The 25771-nt window shown below is 39.1% G+C and overlaps 1 protein-coding gene across 1 annotated transcript in view; it reads left to right on the top strand.

The window, feature by feature from the left end:
* Nucleotides 1–10210: 10210 nt before the first annotated feature.
* Zrsr2 (zinc finger (CCCH type), RNA-binding motif and serine/arginine rich 2) overlaps nt 10211–25771 on the top strand; it is a 24492-nt gene continuing 8931 nt past the window's right edge. Inside the window, exons 1-7 of the mRNA XM_005409158.2 lie at nt 10211–10313; nt 10714–10793; nt 14880–14958; nt 18095–18203; nt 18395–18481; nt 22127–22165; nt 22703–22821. Coding sequence (XP_005409215.1) covers nt 10273–10313; nt 10714–10793; nt 14880–14958; nt 18095–18203; nt 18395–18481; nt 22127–22165; nt 22703–22821 — 554 coding nt within the window. The 5' untranslated portion in view covers nt 10211–10272. The remainder of the gene's footprint in view (nt 10314–10713; nt 10794–14879; nt 14959–18094; nt 18204–18394; nt 18482–22126; nt 22166–22702; nt 22822–25771) is intronic.

Genomic DNA, 25771 nt, shown 5'->3' with positions numbered 1-25771 from the left:
ATGTGGCCCCTGTCAGAACATAGCCTATGGGACCCCAAAAATAGCCCTCCCCAGGTTTTGCACCTCAGCGCTACAGGTCTGATTGGGCTTCAAAGGCCATCCTGTTTCCAGGGGAGAGTAGAATAAAGTCTGGCTGTTCAGGGCAGTTTCCCTCTAATTCAAGAAGGTACATTTCCAAGGTGGTGCCGGGAACAAGGTCCAGGCTGTCTCAGGCCGTTCCTCACTGTGATAGTTTGAGGAGTTGTGATAAAACATCTGAGAGTAACAGCTTAAAGGAGGAAACGTTTATTTGGGCTCCATTGCTTTTGAGCCTGGGATGAGACAGAGACATGGCAGAGGGCATGGCAGAGGAAATTCCCCTATGACTCAATTTCTTTCAACTGGGTCCTAAATTTCCATTATCTCCCCAAAATAGCATCACATTGTGATTGCATTAATGGATTAATCCACTGAGCAAGTTAGAGTTCCCATGATCCAATCACATTCCAAAAGCCCCACCTTAGAACATATGAAACTTTTGGGGGACCTTGTACATCTAAACCATAACACTCCCTATGTCAGGACACTGCATTCTCAGTATATTCTAGTCATTCTTGAGAACTCTGAGCAAGAAATGTGGGAAAACTGGGTTAGTTCAAGGTCACCCAGAGAATGGACCTACATGTAACTTAGAGCAAAGATGGCTATTCTAAAATGAAGCATCCACTCCTGAAAAGTTTAGTCTTTTCTTATTGAATTCAAATGATAGTAATTATAGTTTGGAAGTGGAATTGGCTCTTAGCATTTTTTTTTTTTTTTTTTTTTGCTTTTAGCATTTTTCCTGTAATGAAATTAACTTAAGCAATTCAAACCTGTTCATGAAAATGAATTCAGTGGTTAACTGCTGAAATAAATGTCTACCTCCTATAAAAGGAGGTTTATATTTGGTTTTAAATTATAATAAAACAAAGTCTACATTTGTGTTTTTTTTATTTAGGAGTATCTTCCTAGAAGATATCCTTACTTACTATTCTGAGTGAAATTCTGATCTGATTCCTAAGAAATGTTACAGCAATCCAAATTCCAGGCAGCAGCAAGTCTTCAGTATAAGTCCTGGCATAGTCATGGGGACCAGCAACATCAGTGACCTACACAGCTACAGCATTCTGTGCCACCCATGGCTTTTTGTAGTTTGGGACTATGCTAAATTTTCAGCTTCAAAAATTCTAAGGTTGACAGGAGCACCAAGATGGTAGAGTAGTAAGCAGCAGAGAAAGAGCCTCTCTGAGAGTCACTGTCCAGATGCTGGAATATAGCAACATGAGAAAGATGAGAAGGAGGGAAGTGCGTCCCCTGGACCCAGGAAGGATCTAAGGTGTGAACTGAAGCCCACAGAGAGTGAAGAGAGAAACTTCAACAAAGAAGAAGAAGGTAGTGGGCAGTGCCTTCTCCCTGAGTTGGGAACCACTTGAGAGGAGCAATTCAAACCTGCAGACACGGTGACTGCTGGGGACCCCAGAGGCTTCCAAGGAGAGATGTAGCAGTGAAGGGGAGCAGTGGATATGAAGGACTACACTAGCTGGTGGTGAGTGCTGAGGGCTCAGTCTTCCTGAGTAAGACAGCAATTGGTTGGGAGCCATTTTGGAGAGGGAGCAATTGAACTCAGAACCTTAGGCTGGCTGCTGGCTCTATCTAGCAGCTCCCAGGCCCACAGAATGTGCACTGACAACTGCAGGTTGAATGAGTCTGGTCTCTGCCAGAAGGTACAGCCTGGCTGAGATTATCCATTACCCCTCCAAAAGGCTGCTACTTGGGATTATCCATTACCCCTCCAAAAGGCTGCTACTTGGGATAAATCAACATGGATTGGGACTCTGTTTCCACATGTTGTCTACCAATGACAGCAGAGACATACTTGGAAATGGAATTATTTCTTTTTTTCTTTTCTCTTTCTCTCTTGTTTGTTTTTTGTTGTAGTGGTTTTGCTTTTATTTATTTTTGGTTTTTGTTTTGTTCTCCTTCATTGTTTGATCTTGCTTTTATGAATGAGAACATGGCCTCTAAACTTTTCATGGTTGTGGTTCTCCTGTTTTTATTAAATGTCTTCCTACTGTCTTCCCCTCTAGTCTTCTGCACCAGTATCCCTGAAGTTAGAGTGATCCCCCTTTGTTCTCCAGCCTTACTTCTAATCTCTTCTTCTTCTTCTACTTTTTTTTTTTGTTTGTTTTTTTGAGACAGGGTCTCACTATGCAATTCAAACTGGCCTTGAGCTCACTTTGTAGCCTAGGCTGGTCTCAAACTCACAGTGATCCTCCTGCCTCAGCCTCCTGAGTGCTGGGATTACACGTGTGTGCCACCATGCCCAGCTTTTCTCCACTTCTTTATTTTCTCTCTAACCCATTTTAAATTTTAACCCTGAGGGCAAAATTGACATATTAAGGACTTGTATACTGCATATAATTTTCCAATTTGTTTTAGATTTTATCATATAACCACAAATGTAGTTCATACAGTTAAAGGTGGCAAATTAATAGTTAGTTTAGTTTGTCATTTTCTAGGCTATGTTTGATGCTATTGTCATTGCTGATGCTACTACTATAGTCAAAAGTGACATAATTGTTCTTTTTTTTTTTTTTTTTTTTTTTTTTTTGGTTTTTCTCCGGTACCAGGAACCAAACTCACGACCTTGCGCTTGCCAGGCAGGTGCTTTGCCGCTGAGCTAAATCCCCAGCCCCGACATAATTGTTCTAAACAGCTACTCTTCCTGGTTTTCAAAGATTGAGATTGACTAAGGGTCACAGAAAATACTATAGCAGAGTGCCAAAGAACCAGGCGCTGGGCCAAACAAGTAGTAACTTTTCATCCCCAACAAACTGAAGAAGTAGGATCTTGCAAGAGACTCAAAACTCAAAATCCAGCTACACCTGGAGGATACCTTGGAGAAGTACTCATTTCCTAAAGATTCTAAATACTAGCAATAAAGGAACCCACCTTAGGCAATTTACAAGCATCACCCCAGGAATTAAACTAAAGAAAACAAAAGAAAATGAGAAGACACTTAAAATGGGACCCCAGACATCCGGCTCACCACAGCCAAACCCAGGGGCCAATGAGATGGGACAGTCTGAAAGCCACCCACCTGGCTTCTCTGAAGTGGCAACAACGAGCAATTGAATCAGGCTGTAGAAAACCATCAAATCAGAAATAATTTCTCAGATAACTGCAGAGATTGTGTCCATGATGACTCTAGAGCAGATATAGACAAAAAAATAGAAGAGCTAAAGAAAATTATAGAAGTCATGAATGCTCAGCCTTGGAAAAAAAATTGAATCCATAAGGCAGATTCAAGCAGATGACTACGAGAATAAAAATTCCATTGAAAGTATCCACAGCAGATTAAGCCAATGAGAGGACAGGATCTCAGATATAGAAGACATGCTTGTGGTCAGCAATCATGAAAAGAAAGATTTCTTAAAAGTAGCAAGGGACCATGAGAAATCCATCCAGCAGCTGCTAGATGAGGCAAAGAAAAATAACTTAAGATTGCCTGGGGTCAGTGAAAAAGCAGGACAGAGCACAAATGATATTAAAAAAACTATTCACAGACATCGTGGCAGAAAACTTCACAGGCAGAGAAAAAGAATCTGACCTACAGAGAAGTGAGGCATATAGAACTCCAATTGACCCAGACCAAAAAAACTCTACAGCCAGGCATATAATAGTCAAGATTCCAGAAATTCAACACAAGAATAGAATGTTTAAAGCTGTTAGGAAAAAGAAACAAATCACATATAAAGGAAAGCCCATCAGAATCACAGCTGACTTCTCAGCACAAACCCTCAAGTCAAGGAGAGCTTGGAGTAAAGTATTTCAGGTTCTAAAGGAAAACAACCTTCAACCCAGATTGATGTACCCTACAAAACTATCTTTCAAAACTGATGGAGAAATAAGATACTTCCATGATAATGAACATCTGAAGAAATTTATGACCATCAAACCCACACTCCAAAATATTTTGAAGGACATTTTAGAAAGAGATAACAAGGACTACAATTCCATGAATGCCAACAGAAGGTATTTACCAGGCAAGGCAAACAATTAAACAGACAGAGGGGAAAGAAAAAAGAGGGGGAGCCAGCAACAAGAAAATAACATGACAAAGACAAACCAATGCATATCAGTTATAATCATCAATGTTAATGATCTCAATTCACCAATCAAAAGGCATAGACTGGCAGAATGGATCAAGAAGCAAGATCTAACAATATTCTGCATACAAGAAACACATTTAGGGAGCTGGGGACTGAGCTCAGCAGCAAAAGCGCATACCTGGCAAGCGCAAGGTCATGAGTTTGATTCCTGGTACCGGAAGAAAAATAAACAACAACAAAAAAGAAACACATTTAATAAAAAAAATCATAGACTGAAAGTCAAAGGATGAAAAACAATACTCCATGCAACAGGAACCCAGAAAAAGGCAGGGGTAGCTATTCTATTTTCAGACAAAGTGAATTTCAAGCCAAGACTGATTAACAGACATAAAGGTCACTACATCCTTGTAAAAGGAACAATCCAAGAGGAAGAGATAACAATCATAAATATATATGTGACAAATACCAGTGCATGCAACTATATAAAGCAAATATTTAGAAGCATGAAAAAGCAAATAAGCACTAATATAATTGTACTGGGGGAATGTCAATTCCCCACTGTCACAAAAAGACAGATTAACTAGACAAAAAAATCAATAATGAAATATTAGAACTGAACCAAACTTTTGAACAAATGGCCTTAGTAGATGTCTACAGTGTGTTCCACCCCATAACATCTGAATACATATTCTTCTCAGATGCACATGGGGTGTTTTTCAAAATAGATCACATACTAGCTCATAGAACATGCTTAAGCAAATGCAAAGGAATTGAAATTATCCCATGCATATTATCAGACCATACTGCAATGAAATTAGAAATCAGTGGCAAGAGAAATCACAAGAACTTCATAAACACATGGAAATTAAAAAGCACCCTCCTGAACAAGCAGTGGGTCACAGATGAAATTAAAGAAGAAATTAGATAGTTTCTACAGTTAAATGATAAAGACAATGCAACATATTAGAACTTATGGGACACAATGAAAGCAGTCCTAAGAGGAAAATTTATACCAGCAAACACTCAGATCAGGAATACAGAGCAAGGGCAAATAACTTAATGGTGAACCTCAATCTTCTAGAAAAAGAAGAGCAGGCTAAGCCAAAAGCTCATATGAGGAAGGAAATTATACAGATCAGAGCAGAAATGAATTTAGTGGAGACTAGAAAAACAATAGAAGGAATCAATGAATCCAAGAGTTGGTTGTTTGAAAGATCAAATACAATCAACAAACACTTGTCCAAGCTTATGAAAAAAAGGAAATAGTCAAATCCGTACAATTAGGAATGAAGTCACAGCAGACCCTGCAGAAATCCAGAAGATCATCTATACTTACTTTGAAAACTTGTATTCTAATGAAGTGGAAAATGGAGAAGAAATGGACAGATATCTAGGTACACATGGATTACCAAAGCTGAATGAATATGATATTAAAAAATCCTAAATAAACCAATATCAACCAATGAAATTGAAGATGTAATTAAAAACCTACCAACAAAGAAACATCCAGGCCCTGACAGATTTACTGCTGAATTGTACAAGAAAGTAAGAGAAGACCTAACAACACTACTTCTCAAATTCTTTAATGCCATTGAAAGGGAAGCAGTACTCTCAAATTCATTCCTGGAAGTAAGCATTACCCTGATACCAAAAGTGGAGAAGGACCCAGCTAGGAAAGAGAAGTACAGGCCAATCTCCCTAATTAACATAGATGCAAAAATCCTCAATAAGATACTGGCAAACAGAATGCAGCAAATTATCAAGAAGATCATACAGCATGACCAAGTGGGATTCATCCCAGGGATGAAGGGATGGTTCAATATATGTAAATCAATGAATGTAATACACCATATTAAGGGAGCCAAGGACAAATATCGTGATCATCTCAATAGATGCGGAAAAAGCTTTTGACAAAGTCGAGCACCCCTTCATGATAAAAACTCCACAGAAAACTGGAATAGATGGTCTTTATCTCAATCTGATAAAAGCCATCTCTGACAAGCCAATAGCCAACGTCATACTAAATGGACAAAAACTGAAATCTTTCTCTCTAAAATCAGGAACAAGACAAGGATGTCCACTGTCTCCACACTTATTCAACATGGTCCTGGAAACTTAAGCCAGACTAATTAGAGAAGAGAAAGAAATAAAAGGAATAACGATAGGAAAGGAAGAAGTTAAATTATCATTATTTTCAGATGACATGATACTGTATATTGAAGACCCCAAATGCTCCACTAAAAAACTATTACATTTAATTACCAAATTCAGGAGCATAGCTGGATACAAAGTCAACACTCAAAAATCAATAGCCTTCTTGTACATGAATAATAAACTCATTGAGAGAGAAATTACGGAAACCACACCTTTCACAATAGCATCCAAAGAAATGAAATACCTAATAACAAAGGATATAAAAGAACTCTACATTGAAAACTATGGTACTCTGAGAAAGGAGTTTAAAGAGGTTATCAGAATTGGAAAGATATCCTTTGCTGTTGGGTAGGAAGAACCAATACAGTGTAAATGGCCATACTTCCAAAACTGTTATACAGATTTAATGCAATTCTGATCAAAATTCCAACAGCATATCTCATAGAATTAGAAAAAAAGACCATCCTAAAATTCATTTGGAACCAGAAGAAACGTGGAATAGCAATGGCAATTCTAGGCAACAAATGCAAGTCAGGGGGCATCACAATCCCTGACTTGAAATTATACTGTAGTGCTACTGTGATAAAAACAGTGTAGTACTGGCAAAAACCAGACCTGAAGATCAGTGGAACAGATTAGAAGATGTAGAAACAGCTCCAGAAATATTCAGCCACCTTATCTTTCACAAAGGTGCCAAACACATTCACTGGAAGAAAGATAGCCTTTTTTTTTTTTTTTTTTTTTTTTTTTGGTTTTTCTCCGGTACCGGGAACCGAACTCACGACCTTGCGCTTGCCAGGCAGGCGCTTTGCCGCTGAGCTAAATCCCCAGCCCCAGATAGCCTCTTTAATTAAAAAAAAAAACTGGCTCTGCACATGCCAAAGATTAAAATTGGACCCATATTTTCACCATGCACTAAACTAAATTTGAAATGGATCAAGGATCTAAACATTAGAACAGAAACATTAAATCTGCTGGAAGATACAATAGGTAAAACTCTTGAAGACCCTGGTGTCAGCAAAGACTTTATGAGTAAAACTCTGATCGCACAGGAACTATCCCAAAGAATCTGGGATCTCATCTTATTAAAAACCTTTTGCACAACAAGAAAAACCAGCGACAGAGTGAAGAGAATACCCACAATGTGGGAAAATATGTTTGCCATCTGTTCCTCAGAAAAGGGATTACTGTTGAGAACATAAAAAGAACTCAAAAAAATTAGACCTCCCAAATTTATTTGTTTTATTTTTCTTCTGGTACCAGGAATCGAACTCATGACCTTGCGCTTGCCAGGCAGGCCCTTTGCTGCTGAGGTAAACCCCCAGCCCCAGACCTCCCAAATTTAAAGACCCAATCCAATAATGCTTATCTGAGATGAAAACATGCTTCTCAGATGAAGAAATACAAACGCAAATAAATATATGAAAAAATGTTCAACATCACTGGCCATTCAAGTGGTGCAATACTGAGATTCCTTCTCACCCCAGAAATAATGGCTGTTATCAAGAAATCAACCAATAACAAATGCTGGAGGGGCTGTGGGGAAAAAGGAATCCTTTTCCATTGTTGGTGGGAGTGTAGGCTGGTGCAACTACTGTGGAGATTCTTCAATAAAGTAGGATTGGAGGTCCCATTTGATGCAGCTATTCCCCTGGTGGGTATTTTCCCAGAAGAACTGAAAACATCATACACAGTGATATACGTGCACCCATGTTTACAGCAGCATGATTTGTAGTAACTAGATCTTGGAAACAACCCAACTGCCCATCAACCAAGGAATGGACAAAAAAGATGCGGTCTTTTCATACAATGGAGTAGTACTCAGCCATAAACAAGGATAAACTGGAGACTTTTATAGGTAAATGGATACAACTTGAGACCATACTCAAAAGTGAAATAAAGCGGATGCACGTGTGTAAACATCATATTTTTTCCCTAGTGTGAGAAGCTGAAAGAGTAAATAAGATCCAAAATGTACAATAGATATTATAAAATAGAAAGAAACTTCCAAAGGAAAGAGAAACTGGGATGGAGGAATGGAGAAAAGAGTAAAGGGAAGAGAAAAAATATATAAACAAGATAGTTATACTACTAATTTCTCTTAGTTCATTGAAAAGAAAGTTTTGTGCTAATATTAAATGCTGATATCTTGTACTCTGAGTAACTAATTTAAAGATAACAGTTAATACAGATTGTATTAACCATTGTTACCCTCCTATTATCTTCTTTTCAAATTTTGTTTTATTTTTTTCTCTTTAACTTTACAAAAAAATTTTCTAAGATTTAGTGCAAGAAGCGTACCAGGGAAGGCAATATACGCACTACAGTGTGATAAGCACTATAAAGGTAGAAGACTTGTGCCGAGAATGTACCGTGATTCTTGGGGAAGGATGGGTGGTCAGGAAGCTTTTACACCAGTGATGATGGCAATGATGACATGACAGCAATTGTTTTTGTCGTTGCCAGGCATATATAGCTTGGGCTATTTTACTCAATCTTTATCATAAGAACCTTTTTTTTTCTTTTTGTGGTACTGCGTATTGGACATCAAGGGAGAAGGCAGACGTGTTGCTAAGTCTCAGTAAGAGGGAGATGGGTGATGCTTTATGTAGCCTTGATCTTCAAACTGAAAGATCTTGGAGGAGGAATTGGAAGAAGTAGGGGCAGTTTATTAATGGGGTACATTAGTGATTTTAATTTGGAGATAAGAAGAACTTAGCCAAGTCAGGAAACTTATTCAAGCACTCAAAAGATGGTGTGGTTAATGTGTCCTTGCGAGAAACATTTGTTTCTTGGCATTGTTCCTGGCCCTGTATATATATATCAGTCTGATTATTAGCAGGCTGATTTTTAGTTTCTCAATTTCTCACTGCACCAGTTTAATTCCTCATCACCTTGCTCCTAGATTACTATGATACTGTACTGTTTTATCTTTTAAACCTTTATGTTGCAATACACAGTAATTTACCTAAAATACAAATACCACAACAGGCAACTACTTAAAAGCTTTGACTAGTTGCCCACTGCATATAAAACACAATTGAAGCATTTTAGCATCGCACGCCAGGCCCTCAGATATAATCAAGCCCCAGTCCACCTCTTCCGTCCCCCACTCCCATTGAATCCAAGGCTTTTGCACTGAGCTACATCCCCAGCCCTTTTGAAATTTTTATTATTTTTATTTTAAGACGGGGTCTTGCTAAGTCACTAAGATGCCCAGGCTGGGCTCAGAGTTGCGACCTTCCTGCTTCATCCTCCCAGAGTGTTGGGATTACAGATGTGCACCACCGTACCCGACCTGTTGTGTCTGTTGATGCTCTTGATTCGCACTTTAAATTAATAAAATTGTCGCTGTTCCCAGCACATTCTAGTTTCAGCTCTCTGTGACTCTACTTATGAGGATTTGCTTGCATTTGTGTTCCTTAACTGTAAACTCCTTGAGAACGGAGTTTTATCTTTGTGTCTGCAGACGTTAAATTACCTTACAGTAGTCCAGAGTAGTGACTGGAAGGGGGTGGAGTCTGACGCTTTACCTGAAGCGCTGATAGGTGGAGCCGCGGAAGGGGGCGGGGCCTGAGTAAATCACGAGGGCTGCCAGGCGAGCAGTTGTAGGTGGAAAGAAGTTTCGTGAATGAATGAGAAAAAGGGGGAGAGGTTTAGCTTTGACCTCCAGACCGCCAAACGCTATGGTGTGGGGTGGGAAAAGATGGTGCTAAAGCACCGAGGAAGCGCCGAAGAGGAAAAGATTACTTTCAGGGTGATGTCAGAGCTCCAGAGGAGTTTTCAGGAAGGAGACATTTATTTTCTTTCATTTATCTTTAGGAAACATTTGTTTGCCAGGGTTTTACCAGACTACTATTAGCTGGGTACCTCCCCGCCTTTGGTGTTAGGTCCCGTCCAGACTGAAGCCGCGCCCACCTGCGCCTGCGCCTTGCGGTTCTTAGCCCCGCCCCTTCCTGTCGGACGGGGGCGGGGCAGCGCCAGCAAGATGGCGGCGCCGGCGCTGCTGGTGTTTCCCGAGAAACCCAGGTATGGTCCGCTAGAGGAGATGAAGCGGCAAGAAAGGGGGACGGAATAGGCCGGGCCTGGGCAAGCAGGATGAGCAGGCAGGGAGGAAAGGGGAGCTGGGCCATCGGAGCGAGCCACCGTCGCCCCAGCCGCAAACGTTTGCGAGGTGTGCGTCTCCCTGTCACGGGCGTCGGTGGGCTCCGGGAGGCGAGGAGGGGCCAGGTGGCGGGTCGAAGACCTGCTCCCTGATGTGGAAGGGTGACATGACGGCAGTGGCATGTTCTGTAGTTAAAACTCGGGACGCAGGGTTTCTGTGTAGCGCGCCCGGGCGTTTTCCTGTCAGCGGGCGCGCAGGAGAAGCGAGCAGCGCTGCAGGTGCGGCCGCTGATGCTGTCATGTTTGTGATTTTTCGATTTGCCAGCCACAAGAAGTACAGGGCCGCGCTCAAGAAGGAGAAACGGAAGAAACGCCGGCAGGAACTCGCTCGACTGAGAGACTCAGGTAGTAGACTCTTGTCCTTTTCTGGGTGTGGAATCGCTCCCGTTCCTCCCGCCCAAACGTGAGGGAGGAACGGGAGCGATTCCACAAGAAATAACACTAATTTGAGTCAGGTCATTTTGTTGCACTCACGTGTTTATGCATCTTTCTGTCTCTTTTTTTTTGTCTTTTTGAGACAGGGTCTCGCTATACAGTTCAGGCTGGATTTGAGCTCACTTTGTAGCCCAGGCTGGCCTCGAACTCGCAAGGATCCTCCTGCCTCAGCCTCAGTGCTGGGATTACAGGCGTGCACCACCATGTCCGGCATTTTTCTTTGTAAAACCAGCAGAAATGGAGGGTTTTAAACTGACATTTTGGAAGTTTTCCTCAAATTTTAGTAATAAAATGACTTGACTCAAATTAGTGTTATTTTAGTACACCTAAGCATAAAACTAGATATAAAACTCTTATTTAACTATTGAACAATACATGTACAAATTATAAAACGAAATGAAATTATACCCCCAGTAGAATTGAAGTTTATGTTAATGTAATGCTAAGGATGATGTGAAGGAGATGCTTTTCACAATACGAATAAGATGCCGGTAGGAGTTTGGAATGCTTCTAGTACTGTTGTCCTATGGTGGTTTACCATTTTTTCTCCATTAAACTACTATTCTCCACTATACTACTATAAACTACTACTATTTTTCTCAATTAGCCTACTGCTTTCATTTCTGTAGCTGGCTATGATGTCGTTTGGCCTTCACATGGCAGAACCTAACATTTATATCTTACACCTACCTATTTAATACAATAGAATTAGGATTTATAAATGTGGATGGGAGCGGCTGGACGTGGTGGCACACGCCTGTAATCCCAGTACCCAGGAGGCTGAGGCAGGAGGATCTCTGTGAGTGAGACCAACCTAGGGTACAAAGTGAGCTCAAGGCCAGTCTGAACTGCATAGCAAGACCCTGTCTCAAAAAAGACAAATAAAAAAAAAAAAAGTAGATGGGAGCACTAAAATCACACAAAAGTACTGGGTTCTGATAGTTGCCAGCCATATTATCCTGACTATGACTATTAAATTATCCTAGACAGTTTTTGAACTCGTGAGACCATGGCCTCAAGTAAGCAGGATTCTTGAGCCTTGAGAGACAAACCTTCAAAGGCTTCATTTATCATTGGCATTCCCAAGTAACTGTTTTAGGATTAGCACTTGGAATAGATAATATGGAAAAAACAGTGGCTGTGTTTACCTGTAACCTGTATTAGCATATTTGCTTTAGTTGTTGAAAAGTGGTCTACTAGAGGCAGGACATAGCGTCAGGGATAAAAGGAAAAACAAGGGTAGGGCAGAGTTATTGATGGCCTTATTCCTTTTTTTCTTTCCTTCTCTTAAACCTTGTAACCTCGAGCGTTTGTATTGTACTGATTTTGTGTTTGTTTGACTTTGGAAGGTGCATTCAGAGTGAGCTTTCATGGACAGTCAGGTGGATCATATCCCTTGGCAGTTTAGTCCACTGAAGGATCTAGACACTGGTTCTGCCCAAGATTATATTGCTAGTGGCAGATCTAAGACTCAGCATCTGTCTAGTTTTGCCCACTCCAACTCATAATCCTGTTTAGTGGTTTTTCATGAATAGTGTGGACTGTGGAACACTGCTCGTCGTTGTAGCAAACATCAGATGGGCAAACATTACCCAGAAGGCTGGACCATCAAGAGCATTGTTGCAAGAGTGTACTGGCAAGTGACTGATAGAAATTTCTGAAATAGTGACCTCTCAGTAGCCTTTTTAGCACCTGCTTGAGTTAACCCGAAATAAACTGCCTTGTTGGAAATTAAGGTAATATTAAGTGTAAATTGCAAGTTACCAGATTGTCGCCCGATTTTATGTGTAATACAATTTGATATATCGTTTGTTCTCTATTTTTTGACAGTACTGGGGAATGAACCCAGGGTCTTTGCTCTGAGCTACATCTCCATTCCCTTTTCATTTTTTATTTTGAGACAGGGTCTCATGAAGTCACTAAATTGTCCAGGCTGGGCTTGAACTTGTGATCCTGCTGCCTCAGCTTCCCAGAGTGCTGGGAGTACAGACAGCGTACACCACCTTGCCCAGCTAATATATTTTATTTATATGTATCTTTGCATATATTTTGATTGTGCCTATACAGAAAATGCTACACTCAGAACTGTTAGTGATCACCTCTGTGGTGTGAGTGAGCTTGTTTTAGGGGGAAGGGAGAGTTGAGTGGGTTAGTATCAACTGTATAGAGACCATGTGTCTTGGTTACTTTTCTCTCATTGCTGAGACAAAATACCCAATGCCCAAAATGAAGGAAGGAAAGGTTTATTTCGCTTACAGTATGTGGAGGTTACAGTCCATACTTGCCTGGCTCCGAGGCAGAAGATAACAAAACAACAAGAGCAAAGAGGGGAATGGCAGCCGAACAGCAAAGCAGCCAGAGCAAAGAGGGGAATGGCAGCAAGCAGCCTCTCTCCCTCCCTTACATTGTAAACACCCCCACCTAAGGGGCCTGTAGCTGGCACATAATCTCCATGCCCTCCTCTTGCACAGGCTCAGGATGTATACAAAGTAAGCACCCTGGCTCCCTGCTGAGTCACTTAGCCAAACCGCTAGACTCCCCAGGTTGACAGAGAGTATCAGCCACAACACCATGTTTGGTCTGTGGGCATATCTCTGTATGTTAAGAGTCCTACTTTCTGTGCTATGTTGTCTGACCCCTTATGAACACTAGATCACCTACTCATTGGAATAATTAGATATTATTTTATGTGAGTTAGAATTTAGCCTAAATTTTTGGTATATTTTAATTTCAAGTGCTGAAATAATTGTTTATTTATTTAAGAAAACTAAATTATTATAATGATGTAGGACTTAGTGAGCCTTTGGTTAGACTGATATCCTATATTTGTCATAAGCACAGAATTGTTTTCCTTTAAGCTTGAAATCATCTGTTATATTTCCTTAGGATTGCTCCACTCCCCTCCCCCTATATTTCTTCGCCATTTTCACTGCTCATTCCCCCTCAACTTTAAATTGCCAATACTGAAAATACATTTTCTTCTATTAAAAATTATTTTACCATGTTTTTCTTTCGACAGTGTTCCAATGTTTAGAAAGTTGAAAAAATAGTATAATAAATACGAACCCTTCTGCTAGATTTGTCAATTGTTAACATTTGGCCTTTCTGTTTATATAGAGAAATGCATACACACAAAATTTTTTCTGAACCTTTTACACAGCATTGGCAGATGTCACTACCTCACCCCTGAATCCTTCAGCCTGCATCTCCTCAGAATAAGGATGTTCTCCCACAGAACCACAGTACCAAGTTTGTGCCAGTGTAAACGAACAGGAATTCAGTGGTGTGATATATAGGCCGTAGTGAAACTTCTTTAAACCAAGACTGTTTTGAAAAGCTCAAGCCCATTGTCCCGTGGAATGCCTTTCGTCCTGGATTAGTCTATCCTCTCCTGATTACCTTTGTGTTAGAAGCACTCTTTATGGCAGAATACTGCAGAGCAGTTGTTGCAAACATCTTACTGCGTACACTATGAGCGCTATAGTGTCAGGTTGTACCACTCTTCGTGAATGGATTACTCCATTGCGAGGGCTCACTTTTTCCCCTTTCCAGGGTTAGTCCTCGTCTGTGGGAGGACATTTTGAGGTGGTGTAAATACCCTTTTCCCAACAAGCTTTCTTCCAACATTTTTTAACATTTCTACGTTAATTTTTACAATGGGAGTTGCAGAGGTGATCATTTTTCTACTTAAGTGTTTCTACATTTTTTAGTTTCCCTTCTCTAAAGATGGGTGTTCCTCCCTGTACCCTCACCACCTTTTTGAATATCACGGTGGAACCAGTTACAGATTTGTAAATTTAGTGTGTTATTCATTACCATTATTCTTTTTGATGCTCACTTTGTATCAAGTTTAGAACCCTTATTATTAGAAAGTTTTTAAAGTTTTTTTTTAACTATAGTTATAAATATTAAAGAGTATATGTATTTTCCCCCTGAATTATTGACCAAGGATTTGCAGTACTCAGAGAGTTTAATAAAACATTTGAATTTCCTCAGAAGCCTCACAGAAGGAGGAGGAAGAGGACACTTTAAATGAAGAACAACTAGAAGAAGAGAAACAGTTGGAGAGAGAGAGGTCAGCGCTAATTGAAACACTAATCGAACTCAGTTATTTTACTGCAGTATTATCAGCCTTTACTCCTAACCAGTACTGGTTTTTTGTATAAAATCTTGTACAAAATAGGTCTTATGAAATATCCTGTGTAAACTATTCAAATCTAAGGTGATGGGCTAAAATTAGATATTATCTTCTTTTAAAGTGGAAGTATTTTTCATTGTTTTTGCTAATTGGTAAATCCTTTTTTAAAAAACACCAAATAATTCACAGGTGTAAAGAGTGAAAATCGTTAGAGTGAAAATTTGTATTTCTTTGTCTTAAATGTATAATTTCTGAATTAGTAAACTTGAATATCTTTATATATTTTATTGCCTATTTGTAGATTCCTTAAATCTTTCTCTTTTGGGATACTTGCTTTTTAATATGTTTTGTAAGCAATGTTATTACTTGGTTAAGGATGCAGTCCATTGTCTGTGATATGTGCGATGTACATTTTTCTCATCTGTTACCATTCTTACCTTGGCTTACGGTATTACTATGGTTTGATTTTCATGTTGTCACCTTGCGTTAGGATTGATGTCTGACGTTAAAAGGTCTCCCTTAACCCAAGATGATGAAAATATTCTTTCTCTTAATATTTTTCGGAGAGTAGTTTGTTTTGTTTTAATGTGGCACACACTAATGTGTATGTATTTAATGCCACTCAACTGTACACTTAAAATGGTCACAATGCTAAATTTTAGGTATATATATTTTAGCACAATAAAAAATAAAAATTTTTTTAAAAGGACAAAAAACTTTAATGGTATTCTCTAGCTGTTTAGCATGATCACTGGAAATGTTGCTGCTTTTCTTGTAATTGGTTCGTGTTATCTACCTAAGGATCTAAAAAAGTGGAATTATCAAAGTGCCTCCCTCCCACCAAAAAAAGAGTAGCAGTGATTAAGAATGTGGAGTTGGGTTCAGCCAGATCTGAGTTCCAGTCCTGACCTCTGCTATTTACTAGCAGTGTTCACATTTTTTTATTTCTCTAATCTCCAATTTCCTTGTCTATAATAAGGAGATAAAATCAGTCATACTATTTACCTCATAGAATTGTGAAGATTAAATGAGGTGATACATGTGTAGTGCTTGACAAGTATTAGGGGATGCTGTAATGATTGGCTTTTATTATAGATTTCTGTTATGAAGACAATATATATATAGTATGAAATAGGAAAGTAAGTTTTGTTTTCCTGTTTACTTTTAAAATGCATCTTATAAATTACATGTACCTTGTGTTCCTTTGATCTTTGTTTATTTCTATATAAGTTGCATACTACTTGAATTAATGTTGAAAAAACAGGAAACTTATGTGAAAATATTATATGGCTTTATGTCCTGTTTTAAAGCAGATGTATAGTATATTCAAGCTATTAAATTGTAAAGTTTTTAACATTTTACTTTTCTGTGGTCTTAAATTTATACACTATCTGGTTCAGTTATATACAATTAATATGTTCCTCAAAAGATTCATAAATCAGACTTCTGCACACTGAAACATCTATATGGTTCTCTACAGCATGCATAAGCATGTTGATATATGCAATACCCTGGCTTTTACCATAGCTAAAAGATGTGTTCTGGAATTGGTGGTTGAAAATGGTATGTATTTTCCCATGGAATATTTAAGTTATGGTTAAGTCTGAACATGTGGTTTCGGTTGAACATACAACCTTATTTAATTCCTAATGTTGCTGAAGAATACAGAACAGTTTCTCATATTTCATTTCCCTTTTACAAAATAAGTGGGAAAATAGAACCAAGGTTTTAAACACCTAATTGGCAAATAAACTTTGGAAACATAAACCCTATTTAAGTTAAAAACTTGTGATACTGGATGTTTGAGAATCTTACTGATTTTAGGTAACATTACTTCTTATAATTGGTCATTAAAAGAAACTAAGCTGGGCATGGTGGCACATGCCTGTAATCCCAGCACTCAGGAGGCTGAGGCAGGAGGATTGCCATGAGTTCAAGGGTAGCCTAAGCTGTGTAGTGAGTTCAAGACCAGCCTGAACTACATTGTAAGACCCTGTCTTGACAAAAAAATGAACAAAACCAGAACAATTGCTAGTTTATTTTATTTTTTTTAATTGGTGCCGGGAATCGAACTCGGGACCTTGCGCTTACGAGGCAGGCGCTTGTGCTGCTGAGCTATATCCCCGGCCCCTTGCTAGCTTATTTTTGTAACTGCTTTTCATCTTTTAGAAAATAAATATAGGCTTCTTTATTTTGAAGTTATGTTCACAATGTAGTCCCCCCCAGTAGTTCAGATATTTGAAGATAATCATAAAACTCTCTCAGTTGTATGAGGCAGTAGTCCAAAGGTTTATGGTAAAAGGTACCAAGTACTCATATTGCTGCAGTTGTGGAATTACATGTGAGGAAATGCTACAGTGAAACCCATTAATCTGTACAGTTAATATGTATTAATAATTATAATAGAAAAAGAAACGCATAGAATATGAAGAATGTGAAAAGCTAAATGTCGCTTTGAAACTTGTTACCCACCTATTAGGACCTAGTCATCACTGTGATCAGCCTAAAGGTAAAATCCTAATGTTATCTTTTCATATAAAAGATGTCACAGCTACTCAACACTGAGGGAAGCTGAGGCAGAACAACCTTAAGTCCGAGCCCATCCTTAACTAGCAGTTTAGCTAGACCTTGTTTCAAAATAAAAAGGGTCAGGGTATGTAACTCATTGTGAAGGCCCTAGGTTCCATCCCCAGTAGTGAGACAAAAAAGATGTCACAAGGGGCTGGGGATTTAGCTCAGTGGCAAAGCGCCTGCCTGGCAAGCGCAAGGTTGTGAGTTCGGTTCCCGGTACCGGAGGAAAAAAAAAAAAAAAGATGTCACAGCCATTTGCCTGTGAAGTATAGACATGGTAATTGCAACTTAATACTCTGTGGGGAGATAAGTCTGACAGTGCTTTTTAAAAAGCTCTACTTACATCTTCTGGTTCTCTTACCTCTACTTGACTGCTTTCGTAATACTTCATAATAATATTCCTTCCCCCAAACATGTCATTTTTGTTTTTATTTGCTATTGCGTGTATGTATTTGTAGATTAATTCCCATTTCTTTTATTGATTACATCATTATATTAATAGGCAAAAATTACATGAGGAGTGGTTGCTGAGGGAACAGAAGGCACAAGAAGAATTCAGGATAAAGAAGGAAAGGGAAGAGGCGGCTAGAAAACGACAGGAAGAGCAAGAGGTACCGTATGAATCCAATAACTCAGTAACAACCACAGTAACTTTCATTAAGAGTTACAGATCTTTAACGTAACTGATGTTATCCATTTTACCAGTAGTTTGAAAGTGTTTGTTTACTTGCTCTGTATGTTAAACATGTTTAAAAAGTGAGCCTAAAAGTAAATGACCTTCTTGTCTTTTTTTCCTTTAAAGAGAAAGTTAAAGGCAGAATGGGAAGAACAGCAGAGAAAAGAGAAGGAGGAGGAGGAGCAGAAGCTGCAGGAGAAGAGAGAAAGAGAGGTGATTGCTGTTGTAGAAGGACGGACACGCTGTGTCTTCTTAGTGTGCACATGGGCCGTGTGATGGGTTGGAAAAATAAGCTGTGGGCACGTTGCACTTTGGTTTTTGTTTTCTTTTTTGTGGTCATATCTTTTTGTTTGTTTGGAAGGGGTCTTATGTTTAGTCTACAGATACACCAGGGTTTCCTTATGATTCTTCATTGGGTCTGTGGAGAGGCAGATTCCTTAAATTAAGGTTTTCTTCAGCTTTACCCAATCCCATTATATCAGGGATTAGCAGACTTTTCCTTTAAAGGGCCACATAGTAAATGGTTTAGGCTTTGATGCTTGTAAGGTCTCTGTAGCAAAGATCCAGCTCAGCCAGGGTACTCTGAAAGCCCCCGAAGATAATATGTAAATGCATGGATGTGGCTGGGTTCCAATAAAACATCTCTGCAACACGGCCAGCTGGCCCCTGCTTTACACTCTGTACCACTGTATAGCAAGTGGTATTTTTCTGTGCTTCTGTTGTATATATGTTGGCTTCTTTAGAGACTAATATTGTGTATAGTTTCCACATTTATTTCGGTCATAGGAGGTTTAATAGTTTATGACATATCAGTAAGAATTATTTGATTTAAAGAAATCAGGAATTCAGATATTGAGGAGTTAAGAAATTTTTTTTGTTCCTATTATTAATCTTGACTTCTAGCGTGAGTTGTAAAGGCAATTGTAGCTAACACATAGTTGGTCATTTAAAAAATCTATAATGTATATATGTCTTATATATCTTGTAGGATTCCTTTTTGAAAGATTATTTTGCTGCTGTTCCTTAACAGTGTATTTCAAAGATAACATAGCTCATCTTTCTCTAACTGATTCATCAGGATGTATTTTTTAGAATATTGCTAAATTTGAATAGCGCACCGTTGGGCAGTCACCTTGTAGTGAGGAAAGACGGGTTTGTTTGCATCCTAGGCGTGGTGGGGTGGAAGCAGCCTCCACAGCCTTTTTTTGTGTTTCAGGCATCAGTTCCAGCGCACATTTTTGACACTCTTATTTGACCGCTGCTTTCCAGATGGGGCAACATCATTTTAGGTTTTTAGGAGGCACAAAAATTGTTTGGAGCTTGTCATATTTTATAGAGAGGAATCAATTCTTTTTTACAGTAGAATATTCTTTAACTGAAGCCTTTCAGGGATCAGGTAAAAGCTAAGGCTTACTTTATTCTATTTTATTTATTTAGTTTAGTGTTTCTGGTTGTTTTTTTTTTTTTTTTTTGAAATAGGGTCTTGCTACATAGTTCAGGCTGGTTTTGAACCCACCATGTAGCCCAGGCTGGCCTTGAACTCACAGTGATCCTCCTGTCTCAGCCTCCCAAGTGCTGGAATTATAGGCATGCGCCACCACACCTAGCTATTTATTTAGTTTTGAGACAGAGTCTCACTGTGTAGTTCGGGCTGGCCTTGAACTTATTATGAAGCCCAGGGTGGCCTCAAACACATAGCAATTCTTCAGCCTCAGCCTCTCCAATGCTGGGATTTGCAAGCATCCACCACCACACCTAGCTTTCAGGCTTCTTTTAAATGCATTTGTTTCAAAGGAAGTCTGGTGAGATATTAAGATGACGTGGGTAAAATGAAGTAGATTCTAATTATGTATAAAGGAATATACAATGTGTGTTTCTGTTGTGTGCTTGCTATGTGTCTGATGGACAGAGATAGAGCGGTAAGAAGCACATCCCTGCTCTCCTTGAGTACTTTTCTAGATGGGGGAGTCAGATGATGAGTAAACAAAGCAGATAATTCAAAACACAGTGAAATAGTGTTAAATAGTATAAAGAAATAAAGCAAAGAGTGATGTGATGGAGTGATGAGGATAGAGGAGTACTTAGATTGCCTGGTCAAAGAAATCTCCCAGGACGCGATAGTGCCAAGAAGTGAGATTTGAGTCTTTTGTATTTGAACCCACACCTGAGCATGGAGATCTTGGGAGATAGTGACCTGGAAGTGGAAAGAAGACCAGGGTGCCTGAAACCAAGAGACCAAAGGAAAGTAGGGCAGGGCACGGGAAGAGTTCAGGAGGGTAGGAAGGCTCAGATCAGGCGGGTCCTCTTGGATTCGAAGGAGGAGTTTGAATTTTATGGTAAATGTAATGGGAAGGCATTGATTGACATGTTTTTAAGCTGGGAGAGACTTCATCCCAATCATACTGTGATCTTCAACAGATCATTCTAACTTTTGTACAAAGAATGGGGAATGGTGACCAAGCTGCTAAGAGGGAAATAGATAATGGTTTTTTGGATGGGGGTAGTGCTTTAAAATGAGAACTACAAGGATTTGAGCTGTGTTGGAGGCAGAGTTAACAGGACTGTAGTTGGTGGGTTGAATGAGAGGGAGGAGGAGGAAAGCTAGAGGAGTTTGAGTCACATTTTTAGGTTTTTTGGAATAGGTGGGCAGATGGCAGAACTATTTATTGAGAGAAGCATGTAAGTGGGCTGTGGGGATGGGTCATAGAGGAGAACAGGAGCTCTGTTTGGGGACTAGGGGTACAGCATAGTGGAATAGTGCATGCTTAGCATGGGTAAGACCCTGGGCTTGATCCCCAGCACCAAAGAAATTTTTAAAAAAACCTCTGTTTTGAGTATGTTAAATTATCATGAACTCTTATGTGACCAGGTAGCGTTATCAAGTAAGTAGCTAGACACAAGTCTAATGTATAGATATTCCTCATTTAGTGTTGATGTCATGGCCCTGTGACCAGGTTGTTAAGTTAACTGGTCGCTAAATGAGGAATTGCGTATAATATATACATTATGATATTCAGAACAAAGAAATGGTCAAAGGAAACTCCAACTTGATGACTTTGCTTGTATTTGTGTAACTTTTATGTGCAGTAATTAATGTATAACAACATAAAACTACAGTACTGTACAGTACAATCAGCAAAAACTACAGTCTGTAAACAAGGTATACTGTAGAAAAAAAGATATTGGGGCTGTATAAATAAGATGTATAGAACCGTACAAAAAAAGACAAGTCATAAGTTCTCACAGTGTGCCTTGATCATAAGTCTGAACAGTCATTAAACAAGGAATATCTGTATTACTTTAAGGAGCTAGAAAAGAGGAGTCTGTGGAACATAATTTTAAACTACTTATATACCAATTAGGTAGAAATTTGCTGGCACACTGCAAGATTTCCTTTGCATTACTGAAAACTTTGAAATTTTTCATATACGTATCTTAATGACTATTGGTCATGTATTTTGGCTTCTGTTAAACATTTATGATGTTCTACCCAGCATTATATTTTATAACTACAAGGATTTGAGTCATTAATACCTTATGTTAAAAACTATAATGTATATGTGTACTCAAATATACTAAGCATTACTGTTATTAAAACCATCATGAGATTATTTTAAATATTTTGCAGTGTGATATGCAATTTTCTATTGATAGAAAAATTCTAAGCTATAAATCCTTTGAAAATTTTTCAGATGATGCTTAGAATGAAACTCAGAACCTGAAGTCATGCGTGTGTGTGTGTGTGTGTGTGTGTGTGTATAAAACATTGTTATACATGAGATTCCTAACCAGAGAAACCGGATGTGACTTAACCTGACTTTCAGGCTTTCATTAGTTCTATGTTTGCACCATTTGTAGGAAGCGGTACAGAAGCTGCTGGATCAGGCTGAAAATGAGGTACTTTAAAAACCTTTCATTGAGACTTTAAGACCAATTAATATTTTATTAGAAACAGTAGTTCCAGTAATGTTAGATTTTTGGTGGATATAGGCTATTTAGATCATATCTGGATATGTGCAACCACTCTTGTGGCTCTTGGGTTTATATGGTGACAAACATTTATTGATCAGCAAAGACAAGTCCTTAAAGTATACGTCAGCAGCATCACATCCTGTCAGCCCCAAGTGGTCAGTCTACGTTGACTCAGAGTAACTTCTGCTTCTCTCGGTGTTTGCTAAGTCTTCAAACCCTTTTCAGAACGGATGGACAGAAGGGAAGTCTTGGTGACTGCCCCTCCTAGCAGTATTGATGCCTGGTCAAAGAAAGTAACTGGGTGCCAAGAAAGTATCTCTGGACAGTGTTATATCTTAAATGTGAATGTTCTCAAACGAAGCCATTTTTAAAATTTTTGGTAAAAATATTTGAATATTTTTGGAAATATGTAGTATTTCATGGATTTTTATACTACCATAAAGTCCTTGTTATTTTCAGCAGTTGGAAAATGGTGCCACCTGGCAGAACCCAGAACCACCCATGGATTTAAGAGTAATGGAGAAAGATCGAGCCAATTGTCCATTCTACAGTAAAACGGGAGCTTGCCGATTTGGAGATAGGTAACTAATTTTGCTTTATCATGTCAGAATGAAATGATTCCAAATGGTGAGGTTTTGAGTTCTCCGAAATGTTCATCATCGGGCATCTGCAGCTTTCTTGCTGCTTCTCTGTCCCCTCCAGCTCTGTTCCCTAGGTGATAGGGTTAGCTGAGCGTGTCCTTTGCGATCCATACCCTTAGAAAGACCTTTTGCATGTTGTTTGTTTCCTGTGCTTGCGTAAGTCCACAGTGAGCAACTGCAATGGAGAGATACACTATATTTGAAGTGATTGGTGCAGCCAGACTGTTATTGTTTGAATGGCAAACACCGTATTCCGGAATAGGCTTTTCAAGCTTGGCATGTGTAACGGGATAACATCTGTGAAAGACAGGATCAGAATAAGTAGAACAGATTTTTAAGTCAGCACTGTCAGTGAGTATGCTCAGACTCAGGAATAGGCCCGTGCCCTGGCTTCAGTGGCTTCTTCTCTCTTCCAAAGGGCTGGCCCATGGCAAGCGCAGACTGTTCGCCGATATTTTCACAATTATTACTGTTCACTGGATTCTGTGAGACAGTCTTACTTGCGCCTCTTTCGGATCAGTGTTTTTGAAGCATGACATTCATGTGGAAACTGTTTATCTCTCGTCAATTATGAACTATCTGGCTGCCTACTACATGCCAAGTGTAGTTATCTTATAATTTGGCTTATTTATGAATGGGCAAGTCAAAGTAGATAAATAATTCCTAATCTATCTGAAGCAAAATCTAATTATTATTATTAGATATTTATTCCATGGAAGAGAAGATCCAATCCTAATGTTAATGTTTTATTAATCCTTAAAATGGATATGAACAGGAAAATTCATATACATTTAATGAGAGATTGCATGTCATCTCTCAGGTGTATTTTATTCATAAAATTACCCATGCCATGAAGGTTCTTTTTCTTTTGAAAGTATGAACTTTCTCTTTTATTTAAAATTTCACATCATTTTTTTTCATTTGTTTCATTTCATTCATAGGCATATGAAATTTCGCCATCACAGTTATCAAAGTATGAGAGTGATTCAGGTATTTTCATCGTTCAAGTGATGAACTGTGACATAAAATTGTGTGACATTGCTAGTTATGAAACCCAGCACCGTCCCTTCAGACAGGTACACTGTTCTGCTCCCTTTTACTGAGAGCCTCAGTGACTTGCTTCAGGTGACACAGCTGTTCTTTTTTGTTAAGGTTGCTCAGATCATTTTAGAAATATTTCTTTAACCTAAGCATCTCTTTGGTTGTTTTGTAATTAGTGCAGAATCCAATTCTAGGACCATTCTAGAATTGATATTTTTGGGGGTCATAGCTTTGAGTTGAGTTCTATTTTTTTTCCTTTAACAAAACATAATCACTGAGGAAATGTAAAACTTCTTTTTCCAAGTATTTATTCATATGTCACATGATTCCAGAAGTGATTTAAAGAAGGCTTGCAATCTACTGTATTAAGTTAAATAAAATAAAGGAAATTGAAAGCAAGGAAAGGAGGAGAAAACGAGTATTGTAAATGTGCAGTGTTTCTGACTTGATTGTAATGCATCCTAGGCAGATAATAAGCCATATGATTCTTACCAAAGAGAAACAGTGAGTGGGATCTTTGGAAAGCCAAAGATTTTCTTGACACCAGATTTTAAATGTATTTCCCATGGAATCTTGGATAAAGACATTGAATAGCAAGGTAGACAGTCACTTGAGTGGATGTTCTGTAATGGTTGATTGGCCTAATTTTCATGAGACTGTTTCTTATGCTGACCTTTGATAAGTGATCGTAGCCTGGCTTTAGTGCTCCAGTGCAGTGATTCCATGAAGGACAAAGGCAGTGAGTGCCGGACATTCTCCTCGAGAGGAAGACTCAGCTGTGCCGGAGAGGCCTTTAGGATAGCCACACCATTCATTTACTAGCGTCCTTGGGCTAGGTAATATTCAACTGTGTCTTTTTGTGGCAGTCTGATGTGATTCACGAATCAGAGTAATGGGCGTACAGCATGCCCTAAAACACTGGTTTCCAAACGTGATTGATCCCAGGGACCATTTTCAAAGTTACTTTGAAAGTGCAGGTTCCCTAGCCCTTGAGGACTGATCACATGGCCTGGAGTTGGACTGAAGAAGCCTCCTTTTACCCTGGGTAGTTCAGAGAATGACACAGGCTTGGTGCCACAGCTTTAAACTCCCCACTTGCTAACTTCTCTTAGCTGAGTTCTCAGTAAGTGGTGCAGGGCTGGCCTTTTGAATACACAGATTTTTAAGGACTGTCTCCAGGCCAAGTGGGGATTTTCCTTAGGCAGGGATTTTGACTCTGTCCTAAAACTGACGAACGCTCAGTGGGTGTCCTGGGAATCAGAGCCAAGTGCATTCAGAGCTAAGAACTCTGTGAGCAGAATTTCAGCCTCACTATATCGGTTCCTTGTTCAATGCTATATGTGTTTCACACTTGTAAAATTTGGATTCATTGCTAGCATTACTAACCAGGCTGAATCCGTACACGGTTCTGTCAGTAGCAGTACTTGTAAAAGATGGATCTAATTATCAGGTTTCTGTTTTTTCCCCCTCAGGTTTCTAATTGAATAATTAGGGGGTAATTTGGAAAATAGGGAATTTCACATTAATGAGCATTGGTTAAACATTGCTAGGCATGGTGTGTGCTGGGCATTCTGTATAGGTGTATAGATTTGTATTACAGACATGGGAAGTGATTAAACATTTAGTCATTTCAGGGCCATTGTTTCTTCTGATGCTTGCCTGTTCTCAACCTTTCTTCCTCAGTTCTTTTTCTTCTAAATTTTTTTTGTACTAGGGATTGAACCTAGGGCCTTTGAACTGAGCTACATCTCCAACCCTTTTTAAAATATTTTATTTTGAGACAGGCTCTCTCTATGCTGCACAGGTGAGAATTGAACTTGCAATCCTCCTGTCTTGGCTTTCACAGTGC

This window comes from Chinchilla lanigera, unplaced genomic scaffold (assembly GCF_000276665.1).
Source record: "Chinchilla lanigera isolate Chin_1 unplaced genomic scaffold, ChiLan1.0 scaffold00118, whole genome shotgun sequence".
Taxonomy (NCBI): domain Eukaryota; kingdom Metazoa; phylum Chordata; class Mammalia; order Rodentia; family Chinchillidae; genus Chinchilla; species Chinchilla lanigera.
The sequence above is the reverse complement of the archived record's forward strand: the minus strand, read 5'-3'. Positions and strand labels throughout refer to the sequence as shown.